The sequence below is a fragment of the Typopeltis vanoorti genome, chromosome 21 (genome assembly GCF_054136105.1).
Source record: "Typopeltis vanoorti isolate ZY-2024b chromosome 21, IOZ_Tvanoo_1.0, whole genome shotgun sequence".
Taxonomy (NCBI): Eukaryota; Metazoa; Arthropoda; class Arachnida; order Uropygi; family Thelyphonidae; genus Typopeltis; species Typopeltis vanoorti.
In genome coordinates this window covers 79,784,191-79,809,569 of record NC_143569.1, presented here as the reverse complement: position 1 = coordinate 79,809,569, position 25,379 = coordinate 79,784,191, and the positions used below count along the sequence as shown (strand labels likewise).

Below are 25,379 nucleotides of genomic sequence, written 5' to 3'. Positions count from 1 at the left end.
ATCCGTGGCAAATTCCAGAAGCATCTCTCCACGTTCATTTCTTTCTCCATATCCAAATTTTCCCATAACCTTTTCCCATCTTGTGTTATTTTTGCCAATCTTTGCATTCCAGTCTCCTCCAATGATGAGTATATCCTGCTTCGGCACCTCATCAATTACTAGTTGTAGATCCCTGTAAAATCTCTCAATGTTTTCATCTGCACTCTCTGCAGTGAGTGCATATATTTGAATGGTTGTGATATTAAATGGTTGGGCACTGACTCTTGCAACCATTATTCTTTCAGTAACTGGTTTGTATCCTATCATTGCCTGACAGGCCTTGTTACTTAGCAGGAAACCTATGCCTGCTTCATGCTTACTTTCATTTCCTGACCAGAGAACTCTTCCACCATTTGATTCTCCTGACAATGTCCATCTCATTTCTGAAATACCCAATATATCACATCTGCATTTCTTCATTTCTTCTTGAAGCAACTGCAATATTCCAGTTGTCCAGAGTGTATGGACATTCCATGTGCCAATTGATGTTCCATCCTTTACAGGCCTGAGTTTGATTTTTTTGTCTTTGTTTTCAGTAACTGATTTTTCGATCCAACCCTGATTACTCGATTGGGGATGCGGACCCAGCATGAGTCTTTTTTTCTTGTATTTTGGCATCAGATTTCAATTGTGTTTTCTTTTTACTGTCAGCACATCAACACTTATCTGACAAACCTTTAGTCTTCCTTGAAGAGCTTGGGAGAGAATCAAAAGGAGAATATAGATTTAGGCTTAGGGCAGCCTAAGCTCGCTTTGACACAGTACCATCATTGGACTTCTGTGGCATTTTATACAGTTGCTGGAGTTGTCCACTAACCCACCATGTCCTGCCTGTTAATATTGCCACTTCTTGTCCGGGACTGCTTATTAGCTATTCGCAGTTAGCCACCATCAGTTGGCCATTCCCCGATCCGCAACCTGGGGACTCGTCTGGTGGCATGTAGCTTTGCCTCTGGGGGAAAGACCTTAGAATGGAAAAAAAAAAAAATTTAAGCTTTTGTTCTAATAGATGAGTATAGTATAGTATAGTGTATGTATGGTTAATTTAATTTAATTTAATTTAACAACTGCCACTAAGATATAGCATGTGGAGTGATACTGTTGTTACTAAAAAAAGAAATGTTAATTACTGTTTTTTTTTTTTTTAATTCTAGTTATTTTATAACTTGACATGGTTTCATAGCAAGAGGAACATTAGTCTAATACTAATGTAATGAATGCACAAATATTTCAGAATAACACAACTTATTCCATCATTAGCATATATACCAGAAACTAAATTTTTTCTTTTAATATTCACACAGATACAAAATTAAAAATATTTAATGCACGTATTAAATCAGTTCTTTTATATGGATGTGAAATGCAACTGGTTTTAAAGGAAATACAATGAAAACTACCATTTAAACCGATGTCGGTGGATCATACTTCGAATTTGGTGGCCACAAATTATTACTAACAGAGACCTCTGGAAAAGAAGAAATCAGCAAAAAGTCAACCTTGAAATCAGAAAACAAAACTTTAGATGGATTGGACGTACACTTAGGAAAGATCATGAAGACATCTGTCACACAGCCCCGGAATGGAATCCACAGGAAAGAGAAAGCATGGCCGTCCTAAAAAATACATGGTGGAGATCAACTTTAATAGAATTTGAAAAGAAGTTGCGGAATTAAGACCAATAGTAAGGATAAGGAACCAATAGAAACCATTTACAGACTCCTGATGTTCCTGATAGAATCTCGAAAGAAGAACTTTTTTCTTTTACACTTGATATGTAATGAACATTCATTAATTAACAATGCACAGATATTTCAGAATAAATATCTTATTTCACCACCAGTGCAGATACTAAAAATTGTTTTTTAGTATTGACACTTCAGTGTCTAGTGGAAATGTTGGGTGGCAGAAATCATGTAATATCTGTTAGAATCGATTTAACTAGCCAGATATATACAGGTTATCCCAGGAAGAGTCTGCCAAGCTTCTGGAATTGATTTTTTGAGTGATTTTAAGCAACAACAACAAAAAAGTTTCATCATCATCATTCCCATCTGCCTAAGGCTGGTTGAGGCATCCATGAACAACAGCTTTCTATTCCAAACTATCTGAAGCTAAATTATTTAAATATCTATAAGTGCTCAGACCTGTTGATGTTTTCCATCTTTCATTCTTGGTCTTTCTGGCAGTATCTTTTCATTCTACCCTTCTATTTTGGAAAATTGGAGGAAATATAATAGTATAGTTTTCTGATTTCCTGATTGGTATTAATTTCAATTCATGATGTTTTGTTTATTTTTCTTGAACACTAGTTTTCAAAGCCTGTCAATTTTTGTTCTTCCTTTTGTCTGAATCACTCATGTCTCTGTACCATAAAGAATTGTGGGGAGCTATATGTATATTGATTATAAGTTCTTTAGAAAGATGTGTATTTTTCCATATATTTTATGCTTGATGGTTTTTCATAATTTAGCCTGGCTGTGATTAATGTCTTAAGTAATTAAAATTTTTAAACCGTTCTAGCTTATTTCCTTCTACTTCTAAGTTCTTTATTTCTACCTATTATCGTTGTTTTGGTTTTATTAAAATATCCTACATTGCATAGACCTTGCTTTTTTTTATGCAGATTTTCAATCATATACTTTAAGCTTTCCTTGTTATCTAAATAATAACCATATTATCATCTGCATATGATGTAAATTTTGTCTGCTCACATTTATTTCCATGCTTTCTGGAATAGATTCTTTTAAAAATTCCTTCAGGCATAGGTTAAACAAATATTGTGAGAGCAAACATCTCTGCAGAACACTTTTCTTGACTTGTATTTTAGAAGTTTTATCTGTTCCAAATGTTATTGTGTGCCATGTTATTTTTATAGTACTGGAGTATGATATTGAGTATTTTCTTTTATTTCTTGTTTTAAAATTTCCATCAATTTATTTCTACTTATTGAATCAAATGCTGAAATCATATCAAATGCTTAAAGCCTATAAAGCAGCAATGAAGATTTATTTATTTTTTTTCTCACATCATTTCAGATAAGTGTTAAAAAAATTGTATCAATGCTATCAATGTTATCTTAATCATTGGAAATATGATCAGTCACAATTTGGTCACTAATGACTGGAGTGCTGGGTGGTGTCATTAGTGTCACTCAGTCATTAATGACTGGATCTTGCAAGCATTCTTGGAGCTTTTAAACAGTGTTCCAATTTGTGTTCTTGAAATGATCATGTTTAACCATGTGTTTTTAATGAAAAAATGCTAGTTTAAGTTTGAAACAGGGAGTATGCCGTCACCCATTTCATTTAGTTTTGTAATGATTATGCAATATATCAAGAAATTATCAAACAAGATTCTTGACATTGTCTCTAATCTTACTGATGTATACCAACATTCACAGGAAATTTGATCATGGCTGTACTAATTGGTCCTGTGGATAATGTATAACAGCCTGTGGGTTCAAATTCTACTATGGACATGAATGTTTATGAATTTTATTACCTGGTGTGAAGCAACCATTCTGCTTATTGGCCTGAAGTGGCTTGAACAAGTTCCATTGGTTTTCTCTTGAGCAAGTTTTCTGGATTATGAGTAACTCTTAGCCTACTCATTATACATTAGGTTCATTTGTAGGATTCACATGAAAAACAAACAAAAGAAAAAAGTGTTGCATTTGAATAGGAGGATAATCAGCAAGTTCAAGATAATGTGTTCCAAGAAGTGCATCACAATCCTGTACTTGCAAGGAAAGAAATGAGTACCCAGCCTTTTTGATGTACATTAGCATCTTAAAACTTATACATTATGTGATCAGAATGTTTTAACATTTTTTCCTGATGACATCTTTCTCTTTTTTTTTTAAGGTATTTTTGTAGAGAGTTCTAAAATTCCAATTAAAATAGTAAAAGAACCTGCAAATTATGGGTAAGCAAGCAATTTTCTTTACTTTTGATATATAGAGGGAGAACAATTTCATTTAAAAAATAATGTTAAACAAAATACTATACTGTATGCAGGTGAAAAATAAATTATCATACTTGACAAAAAATTATATTATTATTGTCATCATATTTTTGGTCCTATGCATATATTATAAATATATGTATAGGACCTAGATTAGTGCCATGTGTGGGCAAGAGCAAAAGGATAAGGAGAAATATGTTCACATTTTGTTTAAAGAGCTGAAGGTTGTATTCTTTGGGGAAGGCAGCGGCTGTTCCAAAGAACAGAAGTAGATGGAATGAAAGAGGAGGAACTGAAGTTGATTTGGTGAGTTTCAAGATAGACTGTAAAAGGGTGTTGGTTAGCATTGACTCTTCTTGTAATGATTTTGGAGGAAAGTGAAGGAATTTGGGATTTGTATAGAGTAAGTAGGTGTGAAGTAGTGTCTTGCGTGGAAAAGTATACCAAGTTTTTTGACAGCTGTAGAAGCAGAAGTTGAAATATGTTTGTGCCAGGAAAGATGAAGGTGTACGTCAGTCCAAGAAGGAAAATCTGATCATTTTTGGATATCTGGGTATTGTTGAAGATAAGGGAGAGGAATGGGAACTCTTTTTTGCGAGAAATCTGACAGCACTGAGTTTTGGTGGCATTGAAGTCTACAGGGCTTTCCTAGCCTCATTGGGATATAGCTGGAAGATCAGAGTTCAGGCCACTAGTTGCAGTGGCTTGATACTGTTATCAGCAAAGCTGTGGATGGATTGAAAGTCTGCAAAAGTTCATTTAGTTTTTGTAATGATTATGCAATATGTTGAGAAATTATCAAATGAGATTTCCTGAAATTATTGTCTCTAATGTCAGGTACTGACAGTAGGAAGCCTAGTCCACAGAGGTACAGATGTTGGTAAGCAGATTTCACAATTGGTGAGTGATGGGAGCTATCTTTTTTTTTCCCACAAAAATTACGTAAATTATTGTTATTATAATGATATATACAGGGCGATTCAAGTCTGTACATAGGGATTTTCCCTATTTTATTTTTCCCACTTTATAAGTGCCTCCATAGCACAATTGAAAGAATGACGGTATGTTGCGCTCTTTGATTAGAAAAGGCCTAAGTTCAATTCTCGTTGTGATGGGAGGAATCTTTTTATGGACTTTTTCAATTGAAGGTTAGCTGATCATACAGAGATCGCAGGGTTTTTCATCTTGCATACAGACAAATCGGCCTTTCAGACGAATTTACAGACAAAAAATACTAGTTGTGGTGGTGGTGGGCAGTAGATGGCATTGATGTAGATGATTGGTAGTAGAGGTTCGGTGTAGTGGTGTAGACGGAGAGTTATACAGTAGGTGTCCTCCTGTGATGAGTCTTCTGACTCCTTGGAGGTGTCACGAATAATAATAATAATTTACAAAACATGCTCGCTATGGTTGCTATTCTTTTTATGGTTGCCATGCATTTGTGTGTGAAAATACACACAGATGCATCTCTCCCACTCATGGTGAATTTGTGTTAACACATCTAGTGTTATCAGTGGTGAGCTATGGAAATTTTTAACAAAGAACTCGCATTGTTGAACAAAAAAAAGCCATATTTCACACAAAAACTTTTATTAAAACAGCTTGTGTGCAAATGCCAATCAAAAAGTATGAGGGGACAATCAACCTGTAAAGGTTATCATTTTTAAACAAATATTTCATGATATAAACATGAAATATTTGCACACGATCATCAAGATAAATCAATTGTTTATTTATTTTTTACAGCTACAGCTTGATAGTGTTATTCATCCATTTAATGCCCGCTGGATTTACTCTCCTGACTCTAGGTATGCATTCTGCCATTACTTCCCTCAAACACTCCTTGACCATTTCTCATGCACTCTCAACATCTAGCCCTTGCAGGTTTACATGCCATGGCACAAATCTAAGCAATCTCCTAAGCGTGTTATACTACTTATTAGAGTTTTTATTTCCAATTACCTCAGAGAGAACTAGCAAATCTTCAATTTTTCATCTCATTCTATGCCAGAAAGCAAGATTTGTCATGTGGACAGCACCATAGTGAAAAAGAGATGCAAGAAAACAGTCTGTTGTAATATTTTAATAGGGTTACAATCATGACTACTCACATCATCTGATCAAAAATATCCAGAGGCCCCTTCATAGTAGTGGATATGACTATATATATCATGATCATGACTTATATAGGTATAAATAAAGCACATAGTCTTGCAATCTTCATAGATAAACATTAACAGCAACATGGACAGTACTGTAGAGCTCAGTGACTTTTAACATGGCATTATCATAGGATCCCATCTTTGCAACAACTCAATTCATAAAATTTCTGCCCCAAAGCAGATGTTGTTATAAAATGGAAATGCCTACACACTAACAGTACAATCATGACCTGACAGGCCACATAAAATTCACAGAGCAGGTCTGTTAAGTGCTGAAGTGTGTGGTGCAAAAAAATCATCCATCCTTGGTTGAAACAGTAACCACTGAGATACAAAATGCCTCTGTAAGCAATGGCAGCATTACAACCATTTGTCAGGATCTGAAGATTATGGGTTTCCATGGCTATACAAGTCTGACATCAGAAGGGAAATGCCAAGCGTCAGCTGGAATAGTGTGCAGCTCTCCACCATTAGACTCTGGAGCAAAGAAAGCATGTTCTCTGGAGTGATGAATCACACTTCACCATATGGCAGTCCAACAAACGAGTAGGTTTAGCAGATGCCAGGAGAGTGCTACCTTCCCCAATGTGTTGTGCCAACAGTGAAATTTGGTGGAGGAGTCATCAATGTCTGAGGCTGATTTTCATAGTTCACTCTAGGTACCAGTGGTGGCCAGTGAAAATTTTAAGTGGGGGTGCTGCATATACAAAAAAAAAAACACTTTTTTTTTTCCTAATCAGTAACGAATTTATTAATAAATAAATTTACATATTAAAAATTGCTTTATTAAAAATATTTCATCCTCACCACGAACAAACACCAATAATAAAAGTTTCGTATCAATAGCAATGACAAGTGCAAACGAATGTCGGCGTTAGATTGCAGTGCATTTGTTTCGTGTAACGATAATTGAAAAAATATTATTCTTTTCATATTTTCAACAGTGACACTTGTCATAATTCAGCCTTGTATCTATAATAAATAAATAATTATATGTTATTTTAACAAAATAAAATAAGATTTACAAAAAATAGTTCACCAGGCACATGCACCAATAATAAGCGTTTCATATCTCACAGAAATAAGGCACGTAAGCTTACTAAAAATACACTGCTGTTTGACCAGTTACAGTTGGGAATGACATAACGTGCAATGACAATGACGTAACGAATATTGCATTAGAATCGCAGTGCATTTGTTTTGTAATCTAAAGCGTTAATCACACAATTCCAATTATTAACTATTCAATCAATGTCAAAACATAAGCTGTAACCTTTAACATGTTGTACTGCATTTATATAATGTTGTAAGCATTGTTATTATTTATAAACACAAACAAAATTTAATTTTTTCATTTTTTCCTTGGGTGGTGCTTGGGTGAACTATTTTTCCAGGGGTGCTGCAGTGTCGCAGTGCTTATGTACGGGCCACCACTGCTGGGTACCCTAGTTTCATTGATGGGGGAATCTTAATGCTGTAGCCTATAATGACATTCTCAACACTTCTGTGCTTGGATGCACAATGATGCTCTGTCTACAAAGTGAGGTTTGTGTAGGAATGATTTGACGAGATGAATGTTGAAGACTTGATTGGCCTGAACAGAGGCCTAAACTCAACTCCATTGATCACCTGTGGGATGAAATGGAATGTCAATTGTGGCCAGATCAAACCACCATCCTCCTCCTCCCATCAGTGACCAACCTTAATGCTTTTCTGAAAGAATGGAAAGGAATTACTGCAGCAATGTATCAAAATTTAGTGTAAAGCCTTTCCAAAAGATTGAAGGCTTATAGCAGCAAAAGGTGGATGAAATCCATATTAATGCTTTTCATATCAGAATGAGAGTGGGATGAGCAAGCATTCAGATATTTTTGATCAGATAGTGTGGAAATGTGCAAGTTTTGGGATTTCAGAACTTTTCCACAATATATTTATGAATTGTTTATCCAGTCATGATGTACCCACAAAAATGAAAAAGTCATAATAGTGAATCTGAACAAAAGCATAAGTAGTGCATCTGAAATTCACCAATTTGAAAATGAAACTTTGAAAGATGTGAATGAGTGACTGTTTTGCATGATGATTTAACATATTTTTCATTTAAATTTATTAAAATTTTTGTTATAAGTTTTTTTTAAAATTTTTTTTATAACAATTCAATGATGGTGGAGTTAATCTTTTTTGGCACAAGTTTTCAAAAAAAGATACATATATTTACACATATACTTTGTTTAATTTTTTTTTAATGTTTCTTGTTTTTTTAATGAAAAAACAAACAAACAAACTAATTTACAGTGGGGTTTATTCTAACATACATACTTTCTTGAAAAAAGACTATGAATACATTTTTTTACATACTCTTTATTAAAGCACCATCTAGGGAATGATGTTTCTTTCTGTTTTTAGGTATACCTTTCCTAAATGCCGTTGTCTAAAGAAGAGATATAAAAATCATTCTCATGGCTGAATCAGGAAGCTTTCACAATGTTGCAATGGAATTTAACAGGAGACATAGCAAGCATATCACAAAAAACACTCTTCCTAAACTTACTGAGAAGTTAAAAAAAACTGAAAGTGTTACTGGCATTCACCAATGAAGGCACATGATGCTGGCAGTGTTTACAAAGAGTCCCCCAAAAAGCACATGACAGCTGTCTGCAGAAAGCAGCGTCAGCCAAATCAAGTATTGCCCACATCATGAAAGAACAAATGGCATCCATTTGAAATGCAAATATTGCAGCATCTTAGTGAAGACAACCTAGATTGGTGGATGGAATCTTGCAAGTGGGCAATAAAAATTAGATGGTGATACAAACTTCTCATCTGAAATTTTGTTTACTAATGAAACCAATTTTGGTTAATGATGCTAAAACCTACATTACTGGAGTGATACCAATCTGCACTGGATGAGTCCCTCAAAGATGCAAAGTGCAAGAAAACTGATGTGTAGTGCAGGATATGTGGTAACAAAATAGTCGAAACTGGTTTTCTTTGCACATAAATTTGAATAATGAAATATACCTAAATATCATCCCTGCTAAATGAGGAAGGAAAATTTCCAGCATATTTTCAGCAAGATGGGGTGCCACCCATTATGGTATCTGGGTTTGCCAATACTAGATCAGCAGTTTCGGGGTTCCTGAATTGGTCACTATGGTCCCATGGAGTGGCCTCTGATGTTCCCAAACCTCAAGTCCACTTGATTTTTACTTGTGGGAACACTTGAAGGCAATGGTGTACCAAGAAAAGATATGAAACAAGAATCATCTAAAGGAACACATTTGAAATACAATTACGTGTATAACACCCAGTGGTGAGGTATAAGGGGCTTGCCCGAGCCCTTTGTTAAATTTTTCTCAAATTTGAAAGCCCCTTGTTCTTCTTGTTTACTTTTTTATTTTTTCAAAAAAACAAAACAAAAAAAAACATAACTTTTTGAAATATATTAAGCGACAAACTCATATGGTAGCCTAGCAAAAATTAGTCTATTCAGCAGTGTATAGATTATTTGGAATTATTGTTTCAACTCCTCTATAACGAATGCGCCAAGTTTGAAAAAAAAATAAGCACATGCATTATCCTTACCCTTCTCCCTTCTGGTAACCAATTGTATGGTAAAACCTTTGATTATCACTTGAAGTATAAAAACAAAAGAGAAATATAACGTATTTCACTATTATTGTGTTTAGATAATATTTATTTATTATTTATAGATTGTTTGTCATAATAACTTCTATCACAAACAAAATAAATTTATTTTGTTTATAAAAATGCAGATTATTGCATATGTGCGATTATAAAAGATTTTATTCTTATTATATTTTGATAGTTAAAAAATGTTTTTCTTATGTAAGATAAATTAAGGCCAGAAAGGTAACTAGTGTGGTAAGAAAGGCAAAAGCAGATTATGAAAGGAAGTTAGCAATGCAGGTTAGCAATCTCATATCTCAAACCCTAGTAAACCGTTGTTTACTAGGGTTTGAGATATGAGAGTGAGTTCATCAAGGAGAATTTTTTCTTCTGAGATAACATTGGTTGCTCTATTTTTAAGCATATGTATTATGCTGAGTTTTTGTGCAACATGGTGAGACGATTTGAAGTGCAGGTAACATCCAGTGTCTGTTGGTTTTCGATAGATTGTGAGCTGGATTTGTCCATTCTCTTGTTTCTTTATTACTATATCTAGATTGGCTATTCTTTTCAAGCTCTAATGTGAACTGTATTTTTTGGTGGAAGGAATTTATTTTTGTAAGAAAATCAAATAAGGTAGTTTCTGTGCCTCTCCAAATTATGAAAAGGTCATCTATGTATCTCCACCAAACCAATGGCTTTGGATTTAATTTGGAAAGGATGTCAGCTTCTAGTTTTTCCATGAACAGATTAGCCAGGGAAATGATAAAGGACTGCCCATGGCTAAGCCATTAAGTTGTTCATAAATTGTCATTCACTTTGAAATAATTCAATTTGAAGCAATGGTGAAAAAGCTGTGCTGTCATGTGGATAGAGATTGTCTAGGAACTTGATAACTTCTTCAATAGGTGTGTTGGTAAATAATGAAACCACGTCTAAGCTTGCGAGGATGTCTGTTTTTAAGATGGAGATGCCTTTTAATTTTTCAATAAAATGTTTAGAATTCTTTATGAAGGACTCTGATTTTTTTATATTATATTATCTTTCAAAAAATGGGCTGGATATTTAGCTAATAGATATGTAGAAGAATTTCTTCTGTCAATGATCGGGCAGAGCGGAACTCCAATTTTGTGCACTTTTGGTGCACCATATAAGCGTGCCGTCATTGGATGTAGAGATTTCAGACTTTATTGGAAGTCTGAAGACCACCTAGTCATGTTCTGTAATAGGTTATTAGTCTCTTTTTGATTTTTGAGAGTTGGATCGAAATCTAATATGCGATAGGTTGACGTGTCTGAAACTAACTCAGTGATCTTTGTTATGTAGTCTTTGGTGTTAAAAATGACTTTTGAGTTGCCTTTATCTGCCTTTTGGATGATTATATCTTTGTTCTTCTTTAGGTTTGAGGGGGCTCGCTTTTCAATAGGAGTTATATTAAGTTTTGGTGGTTTTGAAGTTGAAAGGATGATAATGCTTTTTAATCAGATATCATTTGCTACTGCTTCTGGAAATGAAGAAGTGCCTTTTCTATATTGCTAATTATATCAATCTTTGGAATGTGATCTGGAGTGATAGCGAAGTTGAAACCTTTCTTTAGTATGTTGGCTTCTGGTTTTGATAATGTATAGTCTGAAAGATTGAAAATGACTTTTTCATCTGGGAGACTCGGTCTTGAGTTGTATTTTCTTTCATAAAGTCTCTCGAATTTTTTTATTCGAGATTTTTTATGGTTAGAAAACCTTGTCAAAACTATTTTGAACTATGCGGTCAAGAATATTCCATAGGTTGCTATCTATGCTGTTAGAGATGTCTTCAAAAAGTTCTAAGCATCTGAGGTCTACTTTACTAAGTAAAAATCTAAGGTGTTGAATTCTTTCATGGAGTAAAGACAAATATGCCTTAAAGTAAATGCATTTCACTCTTTTTGATTGTAATTGCTCTTTAATAGTTAAAAACTTGGGAATGATGTTGAATTGTCTACATCTTTTCAAGAAGGTTAAATGGTTTAACATTCTAGCTTTTTTACATTTGAGTTTTTCAAAGGAACGTACCTTATGCTTTGTGTAGCCATCGAGCCTGTTCATTTTTGTTTTGTATTTGGTCACTTCAATATTAAAACTTGAGCTTTTTCTTGGTTTTATGTGTTGACCAGATATTTGTAAATGATATGCATGACTTGTCAACAAGTTTCACCAGCTATTCTGTCTGGCTTCTTCAGGACAAGTATAACGGTACAAACTAACGTTTGCTAGTAAAAAAAAAGAAGAATGTTTGATCTGTTCATGGAAAAACTAGAAGCTGACATCCTTTCCAGATTAAATCCAAAGCCATTGGTTTGGTGCAGATACGTAGATGATGTTTTCATAATTTGGAGAGGCACAGAAACTACTTTATTTGATTTCCTTATAAAAATAAATTCCTTCCACCAAAAAATACAGTTCATGTTAGAGCTTGAAAATAATAGCCAATTGCCTTTTCTAGATACACTAATAAAGAAACAAGGGAATGGACAAATCCAGCTCACAATCTATCGAAAACCAGCAGACACTGGACATTACCTGCACTTCAAATCGTCTCACCATATTGCACAAAACTCAGCATAATACATATGCTTAAAAATAGAGTGACCAATATTATCTCAGAAGAAAAAATCTCCTCGATGAACTCACTCTCATATCTCAAACCCTAGTAAACAACGGTTACCAAGAAATATAATCAAAAAGATTCTTCATAGAAACCCTCCACAGCAGCAACCTCCTGTCGTGCAATATACATCGTCCATCGTCATCCCTTATGCAGGCTCAGTGTCAACAAAAATAGCCAAACTCCTTGTCTTTGAACGTCAGAGTTTCTCTCAAACCTGTTAAGACAATACGGCACATTTTAAAATCTCCTAAGGACATTAATGCCTTCTTCAAATATGCCAGTGTATACAACATCCCATGTTCCTGTGGATTAAATTACATAGGGCAAACATGAAGTCTGGAAATTTGAAAAAAAGAACATGTAGTGGACGTGAACAACAACAGAACAGATACTTCAGGATTGGCCCGTCATTTCTTGACCTCTAACCACACCATCGATTGGGATAACAGCTCCATGCCTTATATAGAAGAAGAAGATTTTCGATGTAGAAACTTCAAAGAAGCCGTGGTTGTACTCCACTCTGGAGAAAATCTAAACAAAAATCAAGGAATGATTCTGAAAGACATCTGGAAAAGCCTAACAAGTTCACCCAGCTTACCAGAATTTCATTTTGCTAAAAACTATATAATGTGCTCAATAAACAATGACTGATAAACCACATTCCATGCTTATGATGTTACGTGCCAGTTTTAATTTATGACTGTGTTACTCCATTCTTCTTTTTTTTTTTTTTTTACTAGCAAATGTTAATTTGTACCGCTATATTTGTCCTGAAGGAGCCAGACAGAATAGCTGGTGAAACTTGTTGACAATTCATGCATATCATTTACAAATATCTGGTCAACGAATAAAACCAAGAAAAAGCTCAAGTTGTAATATTTAAATGACCAAAAAAAAAAAAAAAAAAAACTTTGCAAGAGTATATCATCCAGGTGGTGATATTGCAGGAATGAGGGAACTGATGGCTTGTATGGGAACTTAAATAAATGAAATGGAGATGAACAGCATATTACAGAACCTTAATGTGAATACATCTGTGGGAATTGGATGGCATACCAGCTTGAGTCTTATGTGAAGTGACAAAGGAATTTTCAGTGCCCTTGACCATATTGTTTAATCCAAGTCTCAGCTCTGGGTTAGTCCTAAGGGGGGGGGGTGGAAAGAGTGGTAAATAGTTCTGTTGAATGAAAGAGGCTCCAAGACTGCTGTACAAATTACCAACCGATCAGCATATCAGGAGTCATTGTCAAAGTATTGGAGAAGTTGGTCAGGAGCAAAATACAGGAATGGATAGATGGAAATGGGATACTGTATTGGAGCAGCAGGGCAAATCATGCCTCAGTAACTTGCTCATGTTTTATAATACAGTGACGGCCGAGTTGGATAAAGGTAATGGATTTACAGTGATACTGCTGGACTTTGCTAAGGCCTTTGACAGTATACCACATGAAATTCTAATCAGTTAAACTGCAGCACCTGTAGATGGATATGGGATTGGTGTGATGGATAGGAGGGTGGTTGATGGAGAGATATCAGTGAGTAGTTTATTCAGGAGTAGAATCCAGAAGAAGGCCTGTGACTAGTTGTGTGCTGCAGGGGGTTCTGTTCTTGAACCGCTGCTATTTAATCATCTCCTCTCTCTCTCTCTTTTTTTTTTTTTTTTTTGCCCTCCCTTATCTGAGAAGAACTGTTTTTGCTGATGATGCAAAGTTGAGTAGAGCAATAGTTAATGATGCCAAAATTTTACAGGATGATCTGGATAGATTGGCAGACTGGGCAAAGAGAATGGATGTCAAAGTGTAATGTTATGCATTTTGGAGTGAAAAGATTATCAGCAGTACCACATTGGTGGAACCTCATGAAATTGATGAAGCCAGAGACTTGGGAGTGCTAGTGGATAGGGAGTTAAAGTTTAGGGAGCTCTGCAAAAGTGGCTAAAGCAGCTGATCAAATCACTTGGTTACTATAGAAAACTTTGATGAGCAGAGACAAGCAGGTTATTGTTCATCTTCATCAAACCTTTATAAGACCCCCATCTTGACTACTGCATGCAGACTATCTGGGTGCCAGGGTTTCTTGGTGATGAGAAGGGGGTAGAGAGGATCCAGAGGCGAGTGACCAAGTCTCTCCATAGACCTACTACCATAACATGGTAGTAGGTCTATGGAATGAACCGTACAAGAACAGGTTGAAGATTTGTGAGTTACAGAAGCTGGTTGATAAGTGGAAAAGGGATGATATGATTGAGACATTCACATTACCGAGGAGTTTTTACAAGATCAATTCAGAGAAAATTTTTCAGAACAGGTGTGGTGGTGGGAGAACTAGGGGCGATCCATGGAAACTGAGTAAGAGTGTGATTAGCAAGGGTGTTAGAACTAGGTTTTTTACTTGGAGAGTGGTGAATGAGTGGAATAGGTTGCCAGAGTCTGTTGTGTACCATGACTGTGAATGAGTTCAATGCAGAGTATGATAGATACTGTGCAAATGCTGAATAGTTCTTGACATGATGTTTAGGGCCTCCCTCGATGAGTCTAAGGACTCCTTGGAGTTACCCGTAATACTAATAAATATGAAAAAAAAACCTTCAAATAATACATTGAGCATATTCTGATAATATCTATTCTGTGGCATCACATCTTGTGGATGATTTTATTCCAAAGTACAAACTGATTGCTAATATGATATGAAATTATATTTGTTTGAACTGGAAAATATTTATTTTTTTGTCTTGGAAAATCATGGTCAAGCAGATTTGACCAAGTGTTTTTTTTTTTTTTTTTAAATATGTTCCAAAAAAAAAAAAAAAATCACAGTAGTATTACAGCACGCTGATATAAAATTTAATTTTTACTTATTTATTTAGGTTTTGTTGTTTCTTATGTTTTAATTGTTATTATTTCTTAGACTTCACCAGTTTAAAAAAAGTCTTGCTTACCTTATATTTAGTGCTCTCTACCAATGATTTTCAACCTTTTTCATAACATGGCACACCTAGACTAATTATTAAAATTCTGCGGCACACTAAAAATATATTCTTTTAATTTTTTTGATGATCTGGCAAAAAATAGGCATAATTTTGATTGTTTTATACACACAAGAAGCTGGAACAGACATTAATAAATAAATGCGCAAATTATGACATTATTTTTTTCAATTAATTTGTTTTCATAAATCTCATGGCACACTGGTTGAATATTGCTGCTCTATACTGAATCAACTGTGCTGTCTTACAAAGCTTATCTAACCTATGATGTTATTTCTCTCTATCTTAATTTGTGTCCTCCCCCATCTTCCTGCTCTTGCCCTTCCTACCTCACATGTAGCAGACTCTAATATAGTTATATCCGTCTATACGATTGCAGTTTATTCAATTTCTCACGCTTTTTGGTCTGACGAATTTGTTTGATTTTCGACTGTGCCAATCAGACTGAATAATAGAAAGTAAGGAATCGAAAAATGGATTATAGGCAATATCTAATCAAATTTCTCTTAACCATATAGCAAGTCGTGGCAATATCTAATAAATACACAGGTTCGTAAATTTTTCAAGATAGTGCATTGGCAATGATCAGATCCTAATGTTGTTCAACAAAGCATTTTTTCTAACTAGAAAATTGTAATTACATACTAGACAAGTGATGGGGAATAACTGTTTCTCCCAGCATAGCTAACTTCAAAAAAATACATTGCACAATAAAACTGCCTACATGCAACTCTAACACATTATTCAGTATTTTACAAAATTAGGACAGACTCTTGCTTTACAAAGACATACAATTATACATATTCACAATCCAAGAACATCGATATGATGTGGTTACTCACAGTTTTTCCTTTACTACATCTACTAACAGTCCTTTACTATGAACAAAGTTTCCATTGGAACATCTCATATCTTTGCCTTGATCTGGATACTTCTTTCTTTAACTTGGACGTTTCAGTACCCTTTATACCGTCGCAGTTGTCCTGGCAAGAGTAGCAAACGATATTCTTCCTTCCTTTTTTCTTTCTTCCTCAGCTGGTGGCTGCCTGTTGTTTACATTAGTAAGTAACTGAGGAGACTATGATTTTGTTTTTGATGTTTATCCATCGGACCTCGGTCAGTTCTGCTTGAGATCGCAAGGAGTGTGGCCTACTATACTATGGGATACATCAGCAAACGTGCCTTGGGAACTGCCCAGAGAACTTCAGTGAGAAGGACTGTTGACAAAACCTCAATGATAAACTATGAGTGTACTCTCAGGGTCAAGAGGTACGAGCTACAAAACTTTCAGCCAAGAACTCCTAATCATCCCCTCTCCCTTTTTTTTGCCCTCTCTTAAAAATCCTCCTCGTTCTTTGTTTTGACTCCGAAGTGTCCGTGATCATCTTCTGACTCGATGACGTGTGTTCTCTTTTGCCGAAAGTCTTTGTTTTAGGTGCCTAAATGTTTGTAAGTTGTTGCGAACCTTTCCTTTTCGATGTGCTTATCTTATTTCTTCTTTAATCTAGCCAGCTTAATATCCTTTTTTTTTTTTTTTCTGGTTCACTATACTAATAAGGCATAATCCCTTTCCTCTGTTTTTAAACACTATAGTTACACAGGTAATATTGAATACATTACACAAAGTAGTTAATTCATTACTTAAAATAAAAGGGCCAATTGGCTTCACTTCGGCAATGTAACATTATTTAAATTAAGGGGATATTAAATCCCACATTATTTCAAAGCCAAATAAGAAACTCAAAAATAGGAATCAAAGAGTTTCATGCCTAATATAGCAAACTATAAAAGTTTCGGCGAATTGTAGAGTAAGCTAAAGCACATAGTTCAACACTAGGGCAACTCGTTGCAAAGGTGGGGAAAGTTCTGATCACTATTCTTAGTATTTCCCATAATAATGTAAAACACATCTCCTAGGAGATGTATGATGTTATACATTATGGTGGAAGGTCACTACCCAGACCAGTTTCGACCTTTATTGAGGTCTCATCAGTGAGTAGGTAGACTAGGTAATACTGAGGTTATAGCGAAAAGAACTTTTATACTTTGCTATACGAGTTGTCAAAAAGGTCAAACAAGTTATCAAAAACTCTTTTTCGAGTTTCTTATTCGGGTTTGAAATAATGTGGGATTTAATATCCCCTTATGTTGAAAGTTTATTTTTCACTTGGTTAGACTATAATATATTTAGTTTAATCCTTTATCCAAGTGTGAGCAAACAAAGTCTGTGCCTTTTTTGGTGGCTGCCAACACCGGGCAACTCGTTGCAAAGGTGGAGAAAGCTAACATCACTCCTATCTCAGTATCAGCCATAATGCAAAACACATCTCCTTGCGGATATGTATAATGTTATGCATTAAAGGAAGAGCCACTCCCAGACTAGTTTCGACCTTTATTGAGGTCTCTTCAGGGGGAGCCAGGCCCAAGTGGAGATACCAGGCAGAAGCATTAGCAAGGTCATCTATAGGAGTTGCCAAACAGTGTGCCACCTTTTTATTAAATTACTCTGGATTTAGAGAAAGATGTTGAAAATCTAACGAAGTGAAAAATAAACTTTCAACATCTTTCTCTAAATCCAGAGTAATTTAATAAAAAGGTGGCACACCATTTGGCAACTCCTATAGGTAGAGATGACCTTGCTAATGCTTCTGCCTGGTATGTCCACTTGGATCTGGCTCCCACTGAAGAGACCTCAATAAAGGTTGAAACTAGTCTGGGTAGTGGCCCTTCCCTTAATGCATAACATTATACATATCCTCAAGGAGATGTATTTTGCATTATGGGAGATACTGAGATAGGAGTTAGCTTGCTCCACCTTTGCAACGAGTTGCACTGCCTTACCCCCAGACCTGAAGATACTTTCAGGTGCAAAGTTTGTTTGTTCACACTTGGATAAAGGATTAAACTAAATTTCTTATAATATCCCCTTAATTTAAATAATGTTACATCGCTGAAGCGAAGCCTATTGGCCCTTTTATTTTAAGTAATTTATGGGTGCACCTTTTTGGCAACTCGTATAGCAAAGTATAAAAGTTCTTTTCGATATAACCGCAGTATTACCTGGTTTACCCACTCACTGATGAGACCTCAAAAAAGGTCGAAACCAGTCTGGGTAGTGACCTTCCACCATAATGTATAACATCATACATCTCCTAGGAGATATGTTTTACATTATTATGGGCAATACTAAGAATAGTGATCAGAACTTTCCTCACCTTTGCAACGAGTTGCCCTAGTGTGGAACTATGTGCTTTAGCTTATGCTACAATTTGCTGAAACTTTTATAGTTTGCTATATTCAGCATGAAAGTCTTTGATTCCTATCTTTGAGTTTCTTATTTGGCTTTGAAATAATGTGGGATTTAATATCCCCTTAATTTAATTAATTAATTCATATTTTATAAAAAACAATACATCGTATTTTCTATAATATTTTGAATGACACCCTTGTAAAACTGAACTCGATAAGTTAATTAAATTAACTTATTAAATTATGTGTATATTATGTATGATAGACTTTGTGTTTTCTAGGATAGGCCCCCCATGGAGGCCTGAATCATAATAATAATTTAACTAACATTGTACAGTCCTGAAACCATGTTTGTTATCTGCCTCTGTACCCTTTCCACAATTAATTTATCCCATTCAAATCCTGGGGACCAAATTTGAGTACAATAATCCAGGTGTGGTCTGATCAGATTTTATACAATGGAATGACAACTCCTTTATCTCTGCAGGTCAGTGTCCTTCTCAGTATTGCAGCAGTCTTCTGAGTTACTTTCACTACCTTTACAGTATGTTCCCTGAATTTCAGGTTTCTATCGATCATCATACTCCGATCCCTTGCCTCCCCCACTTCCTCCATTACAGTTTTTCCAACAGAGTATGCAGCCTCCCCCCCATTGATGTATCCCAAACTTCAAGACTACATTTAGCTGCATTAAACCGATACCTGAATCATTTGCTCATCTGTCCAGTTGATTCAAATCCTCTTGCAGGTCTACTACATCTGCACTATTGCTAATAATCCTTCCCAGCTTCACATCATCTACAAACAACTGATTATCTTCCTGTAACCCATTGACAATGTCATTGATATAGAGATTAAACAATACAGGTCCCAGTACTGAACCCTGTGGGACCCCACTTGCAACCTTCTACCTCCTTGATACTGCTCCTCCATACAAGTTTGAAACCAATCAGAGAAGCATTTCTCTAACTGTAACATAAAAAATACTTCCTTGAAGTCAACTGCTTTTAGCACAGAAAAAGGGAAAAAGTCTCAAAGATAAATATTTATGCAAAAACTTTTACTGTTTATTTATTCTATAGTAAAATGGGAATATGAGAAAATGAATATAATTTTTCAGGTATCATTTTATTCAACCCAGCAAATCAATGTTACTGCTAAGAAATAGAAATAATATATTCAAATAGTGTATCAGTAATTATTTCTGTTCATAATTTTGACTTTGTTTTAGATATATTGGCAATGTGTTGGACACTGAAACCCAAGAAACTCTAGTAGCAAGAGCCAAGCCTGCTAACTTTTCTGGTCCTTTACATTTAAAACGTCTATTAGGAAAATGCTATAATCTTACTCAGGATCAGTAAGTTCTTCCACCCAATCACTGTTTTTTTTAGAACATTAATTTAAATAAGCATAGAATTTATATATAATATAACTTCATTATATTTAGCTCAGTTGGATAGTAACATGTTGATTTAACAATGAAGCAGGAGGCAGGTTTCTGATTTTAATGTTGACATATTATTAAGATTGTTGTATTAGTTCTTATATTGCCTAGATCAGTGTTTCTCACTTTTCTGGAGCAGCTGCAGGGCTGTGGCCCAATTGGCCCAAAGCTATAACTTAATGGCCCACTAGTCCCATATCCCACCTTTTACTGATAGGTTATATTTTACTACCAGAGGTGAGCCTTTGTATGCTGTCCTTTGAGTGCAGAATTGTGGAGTAGTAGGCAAAACATATACAGCTTTAATATTTTGCAGTGGAAAATTAGGATAGGATTGGAATATATTTTGAATTATACCAAAAAAAAGTGAGATACTTATAAAGCATTTCATTGTTTATTCAAGTTCAAACATTTAAGGGATTAAGTTTGTTTAAAAACTAAGTACAAAATTATTTATTAAATATATTGATTCAAAGAATTGCACTGATTTATTTTCAGACATCAATAAACATATGAGAGGTTCCAAACTGGTGAATATTAGTCTCGTATTTGGCTCCACATTTAGTCTATTTCTGTTTTTTGTTTTTAGCAAAAGAATTTTTATTTTATTTTATTTTATGTTGGGCCCATATACAGGAGGTTGGCTGGTCAACCTATGGTACGTTAGTATATGGGTGATGGGTTGTGAAAGGAGAAACTTGTTTACATTTGATTTGAACACCTGTATATTGTATTCCTTGGGAAATACGTCAGGGGGAAGACTGTTCGACAGTACTGCAGTAGCAGGGATGAATTAGTAGGAGAAGAAACTTGTTCTGTGGGTTTTGAGGTGTACTGTAAAAGGATGTTGGGTGGCAGCTGTACATGTTCCATTGGGCTTGGTACAGGGTGGGGGAATTATTGATGCTGTTTCAGATGAACCTTTCCCGTGAAAGTATTTATAGAATATACAGATTGCAGAGACCAAGCGTCTATGTGAAAGTGAGGGGAGCGAGTTGGTGAGGGATGGGTCATTTATTAGTCTAATTGCTCTCCTCTGTATTGAGTCAAGCATTTTGAGGGAGCTTTTTTGGAGCCCCACTCCAGATGTGAGAGCAGTATTCGAGAGCTGGGCGGATTTGTGACTTGTATAGTGTTAACAGCTATTTAGAGGTGAAGTAGTGTCTTGAGCGAAAGAGAAAACCTAGTTTTTTGGAAGCTAAGGATGCAATGATTGTGATGTGTTTATGTCAGGAGAGGCTTGATGTCAAGGTAATTCCGAGAAGAGAAATTTTGTCTTGTCTGTGAATTTGAGTGTTATCGAAAACAATGCTGGGGGAAAATGGTTCTTTTTTGTGAGAAATAAGACAGAACTAGGTTTTACTAGCGTTGAAGTTGACAAGGTTGTTTGAGCCCCCATCGGAGGATGGCTTGGAGGTCGGAATTAAGGGCAATAGTGGTTGATGTTCTGTGGGTTGAAGTGAGTTGTGTAGGGTAGAGCTTGTCAAATGAAAGGGAGGAATGTAGTGTGCTATCATCTGCAAAACTGTGTATTGGGTTAGAGGTCAACTGAAGTAGATCATTGATATATAGAAGGAAGAGGGTCGGTGAGAGAACTGAGCCTTGAGGAACCCTGGCATTAGTTGGATGGTGAGAGGATAGGGAGCCATCTACCATCACACATAGTGTGCCTCCAGACAGGAAGCTGGCAATCCATCTGCAGAAGTCCTGAGGCAGTCCAAATGATGGGAGTTTGCTTAGTAAGCCTTTGTGCCAGACTCGGTAAAAGGCTTGGAGATATCAAGTGCAACTACTTGGGATTTGCCGAATTTCTCCATAGCACTTGTTTAGTGATGGGTGATGTGTGAGAGTAGATCTCCTGTTGAACAGTTTTGGTGGAATCCGTACTGGTGGTCGCTTAATAGCTGGGTACCTTCAAGGTAGATTAGGATTTGAGAGTTGATGATTTTCTCCATTACTTTAGATAGGACTGAAGTGAGTGAGATAGGGCGGTAGTTAGATGGCAGTGATTTGTCACTGCCATCTAACTACCGTTAGATGGCAGTGACAAATCACTGCCACAAACACCCATTTTAGGAAAGGGTTGAATATAGGCCAATTTCCAGGTTTTGGGATATATACCAGTGGAGTAAGAGTGTGTGTACAGGTGACATAGGATAGGAGTTAGTTCAGATGCACAGACCTTCAGAATAATTGGAGGAATTCCGTCTGGGCCAGGAGACTTTTTTTGTGTCTAATTTATACAGCAGGTTTGTGACGTCTTTTTGGCAAAAGGATATAGGGGGCATTGTATGTTGGGCAGTTGGAATGACTGGAGGGCATTTGCCATTGTCAGTTATGTGTGCATTGGAGGCAAAATGTGATGCCAGGAGGTTAGCTTTTTCTATGGGTGATGTTGCAAATGAGCCATCTGGGTATGATAGAGGTGGGAATAGTGTAGGGCAAAAGTTACGGCCAATTGTCTTGGCAAGGGACCAAAAGGCACGCGTCCGTTTGGACAGATTGCAAGCTTCCTGCTTTTTGCCCGTTCAAAATCTGTTTTGGAAGTATTGATAGTTTTCTTGCATTTGTTTCAGTCTTCAGTGTAGGCATTGAATGAGGATGGGGTTCTTGATTTGAGCCAGTTGTGGTATGCCTGATTTTTCATTTGTACTTCCTTGGCACATTTTTTGGAGAACCAAGGTTTAGTTAGGGGATAGCAGGTCTGAGTAGTGTGGGGAATATGTGCTTTCATGCCAGCGAGGATCACTTTGGTGATGTGTTCGATGCATGTCTGGACTGGAAGACAAACAGTAGTCTAACCATGGGAATGAAGCATAGTAGTCTCGGAGACTGTCCCATTTGGCACTATTATAATGCCAAACTACTCTTGTGTGGGAGTAACTGTGTAGGCATTGTTGCATGGGGGAGGAGATAAGCACTAAATTGTGATCAGAATTACCCAGGGGACTTACTACATTCACTGCATATTTGGAGGGGTAATTAGTAAAGGAAGAGATCTAGAGTATTTGGGGAGTGGTTTGGGTTATCTGGTATTCTGGTCAGTTTTTGAACAATTTGTGTGAGATCATTAGTGACTGCAAATGTTTCAGCATCTCTGCCTGCAGGATCTGTATGACTGGAAGAGGAAAGCCAATTGGTGTTATGGACGTTGAAATCACCCAGGAGGATGATTTTGCTGTTTGGGGAGTGGAACTGGAGAAAATCAACTTTTAGGAGAGGAAATGAAAGAGCTCTGAGTGATTGGTGGTGTTAGGAGAGCAATAGAGACAACAGATGAATTTGACTGAGTGGGGGAGGGATATCTTCAGCCAAAGAAGGTTGAAGTCGGGCAATTCCAAGCTAGTTGTTCTCTGGCAGGGTATGTCAGAGCGGATATATGCACAGACAGATATATGCCACCCTTGGGTCAAAAGGAGTTAAATAGTGTATAATTAGGAAGTTTGAGATGAATAGTGCTGGGGGAAGGTGAGATTTGAGTTTCGGTTAAAAAGAGTAGGTGGGGGTTTGGTGGACTGCAGGTGGTAGTGGGTGCTGTTGAGGTTAGAGTTGAGGCCACGAATGTTGGTGAAGTGGATATGCAAGGTTCTGTAAGGCATGGATTTGACCCCAAGGGTCCTGCATGTTTCCTATGCAGTGCCTGCATGCTGGTGTTCTTGGTGGCTGCTGGCGTCACTTGGTTTTTGTACTAGTTTGGATTGTTTGCAGTCTATTACCCTAGTAGTAGTAGTAGTAGTATACTAGTAGTATATTATATAGAAGTGTTAAAAACTCACCTTTGCTATTATAAGTTCAGAAGAATGGCAGTAAGTACTTCATTACTAAATTGGTGAGTCCAGGATATTCTGACTGTATGTGGAGCTAAAAGTCTGTTAAACTTCTCTCCCTGAACAAGGCAGTGTATCTGTTTGTAAATGGATTCTTGATGTCTACTCATATCTTGTCACTGGTTCTGGAAAATATTTTTTTAAATGGCTCAAGTAGGCCTCATAGACACTGTTTGAAGTCTTCAGTCATCAGGTTAAATTTTTTTTCTCCAGCTGTAATCATGAAATTATTCAGAGTTGTGAAACTCAAAATTTTGATCGAAGAGTTTCTGCCATAGTTCCAGTTTTTTGTACAAATTGTTCTTATCAAGAAAATTAAACATAATGACATCTTTTCCTTGCAAAGCAAGGTTCAAAAACCATTCAAGATGCTCAATATATTGGCTAGGTATACCAGTTGGAAAAGCCAAATCATGCATGCGATCGGAAAAGTAAAATACTTGACATTCGCTGTCATGGAGTAGTAGGCATATCATATACAGCTTTAATATTTCACAGTGGAAAATTAGGATAGGATTGGAATATATCGTGAATTATACCAAAAAAAATACTTATAAAGTATTTAATTGTTTATTCAAGTTCAAACATTCAAGGAATTGTAATTCCTAAAATGAGTAAGAACTTTTCCACATGATATCCAGCAAACTTCAATATGAAATTAAAGTTGCACAAGTTCACTGTCCATTTTTTCACACAAAGTTTTAAAAATACATGCATTCAAAGGGGATGCCCTGTAGTTTTACTGCTTCATTCATAACTGTTTTAAAGCCAACCGGCACATACGGATGAATGCCACAGTGCATTACTGTTACCAATGGTGCAACTAATATAATGCAGTATAATAAATTTAGTTTAATCCTTTATCCAAGTGTGAGCAAACAGGTTTGCACCTGAAAGTTTCTTCAGGACTGGGGTAAGGTGGTACAACACCAGGGCAACTCGTTGCAAAGGTAACGTTGTATAGGTAGAGATGACCTGCTAATGCTTCTGCCTGGTATCTCAACTTGGGCCTGGCTCCCACTGAAGAGACCTCAATAAAGGTCGAAACTAGTCTGGGTAGTGGCCCTTCCCTTAATTCATAACATTAGACATATCCGCAAGGAGATGTGTTTTGCATTATAGGAGATACTGAGACAGGAGTGTTGGTAGCTAGCTCCACCTTTGCAACGAGTTGCCCTGGTGTTGTACCACCTTACCCCAGTCCTGAAGATACTTTCAGGCGCAAACTTTGTTTGCTCACACTTGGATAAAGGATTAAACTAAATTTATTATACTCTAACCAAGTGAAAAATAAACTTTCAAAATAATATAATGCAGGCAGAAAAGCCCTTCCTTTCGTCAATGATTTTATACTTTTATGCACTCGGGTGTTGAGAAATACAGCATGTGGCAAAATTTTATGCATATTATTTGGGTAGGTTGTTCAA

General features: G+C 36.2%; 1 protein-coding gene across 2 annotated transcripts in view; it reads left to right on the top strand.

Moving 5' to 3' along the window:
* LOC150095025 (N-acetylglucosamine-1-phosphotransferase subunit gamma-like) overlaps nt 1-25,379 on the top strand; it is a 149,636-nt gene that overhangs the window by 55,401 nt on the left and 68,856 nt on the right. For both annotated transcript variants that reach the window (XM_090411382.1, XM_090411381.1), the window contains exons 3-4: nt 3,906-3,966; nt 19,910-20,038. In XM_090411382.1, coding sequence (XP_090267508.1) covers nt 3,906-3,966; nt 19,910-20,038 — 190 coding nt within the window. The remainder of the gene's footprint in view (nt 1-3,905; nt 3,967-19,909; nt 20,039-25,379) is intronic.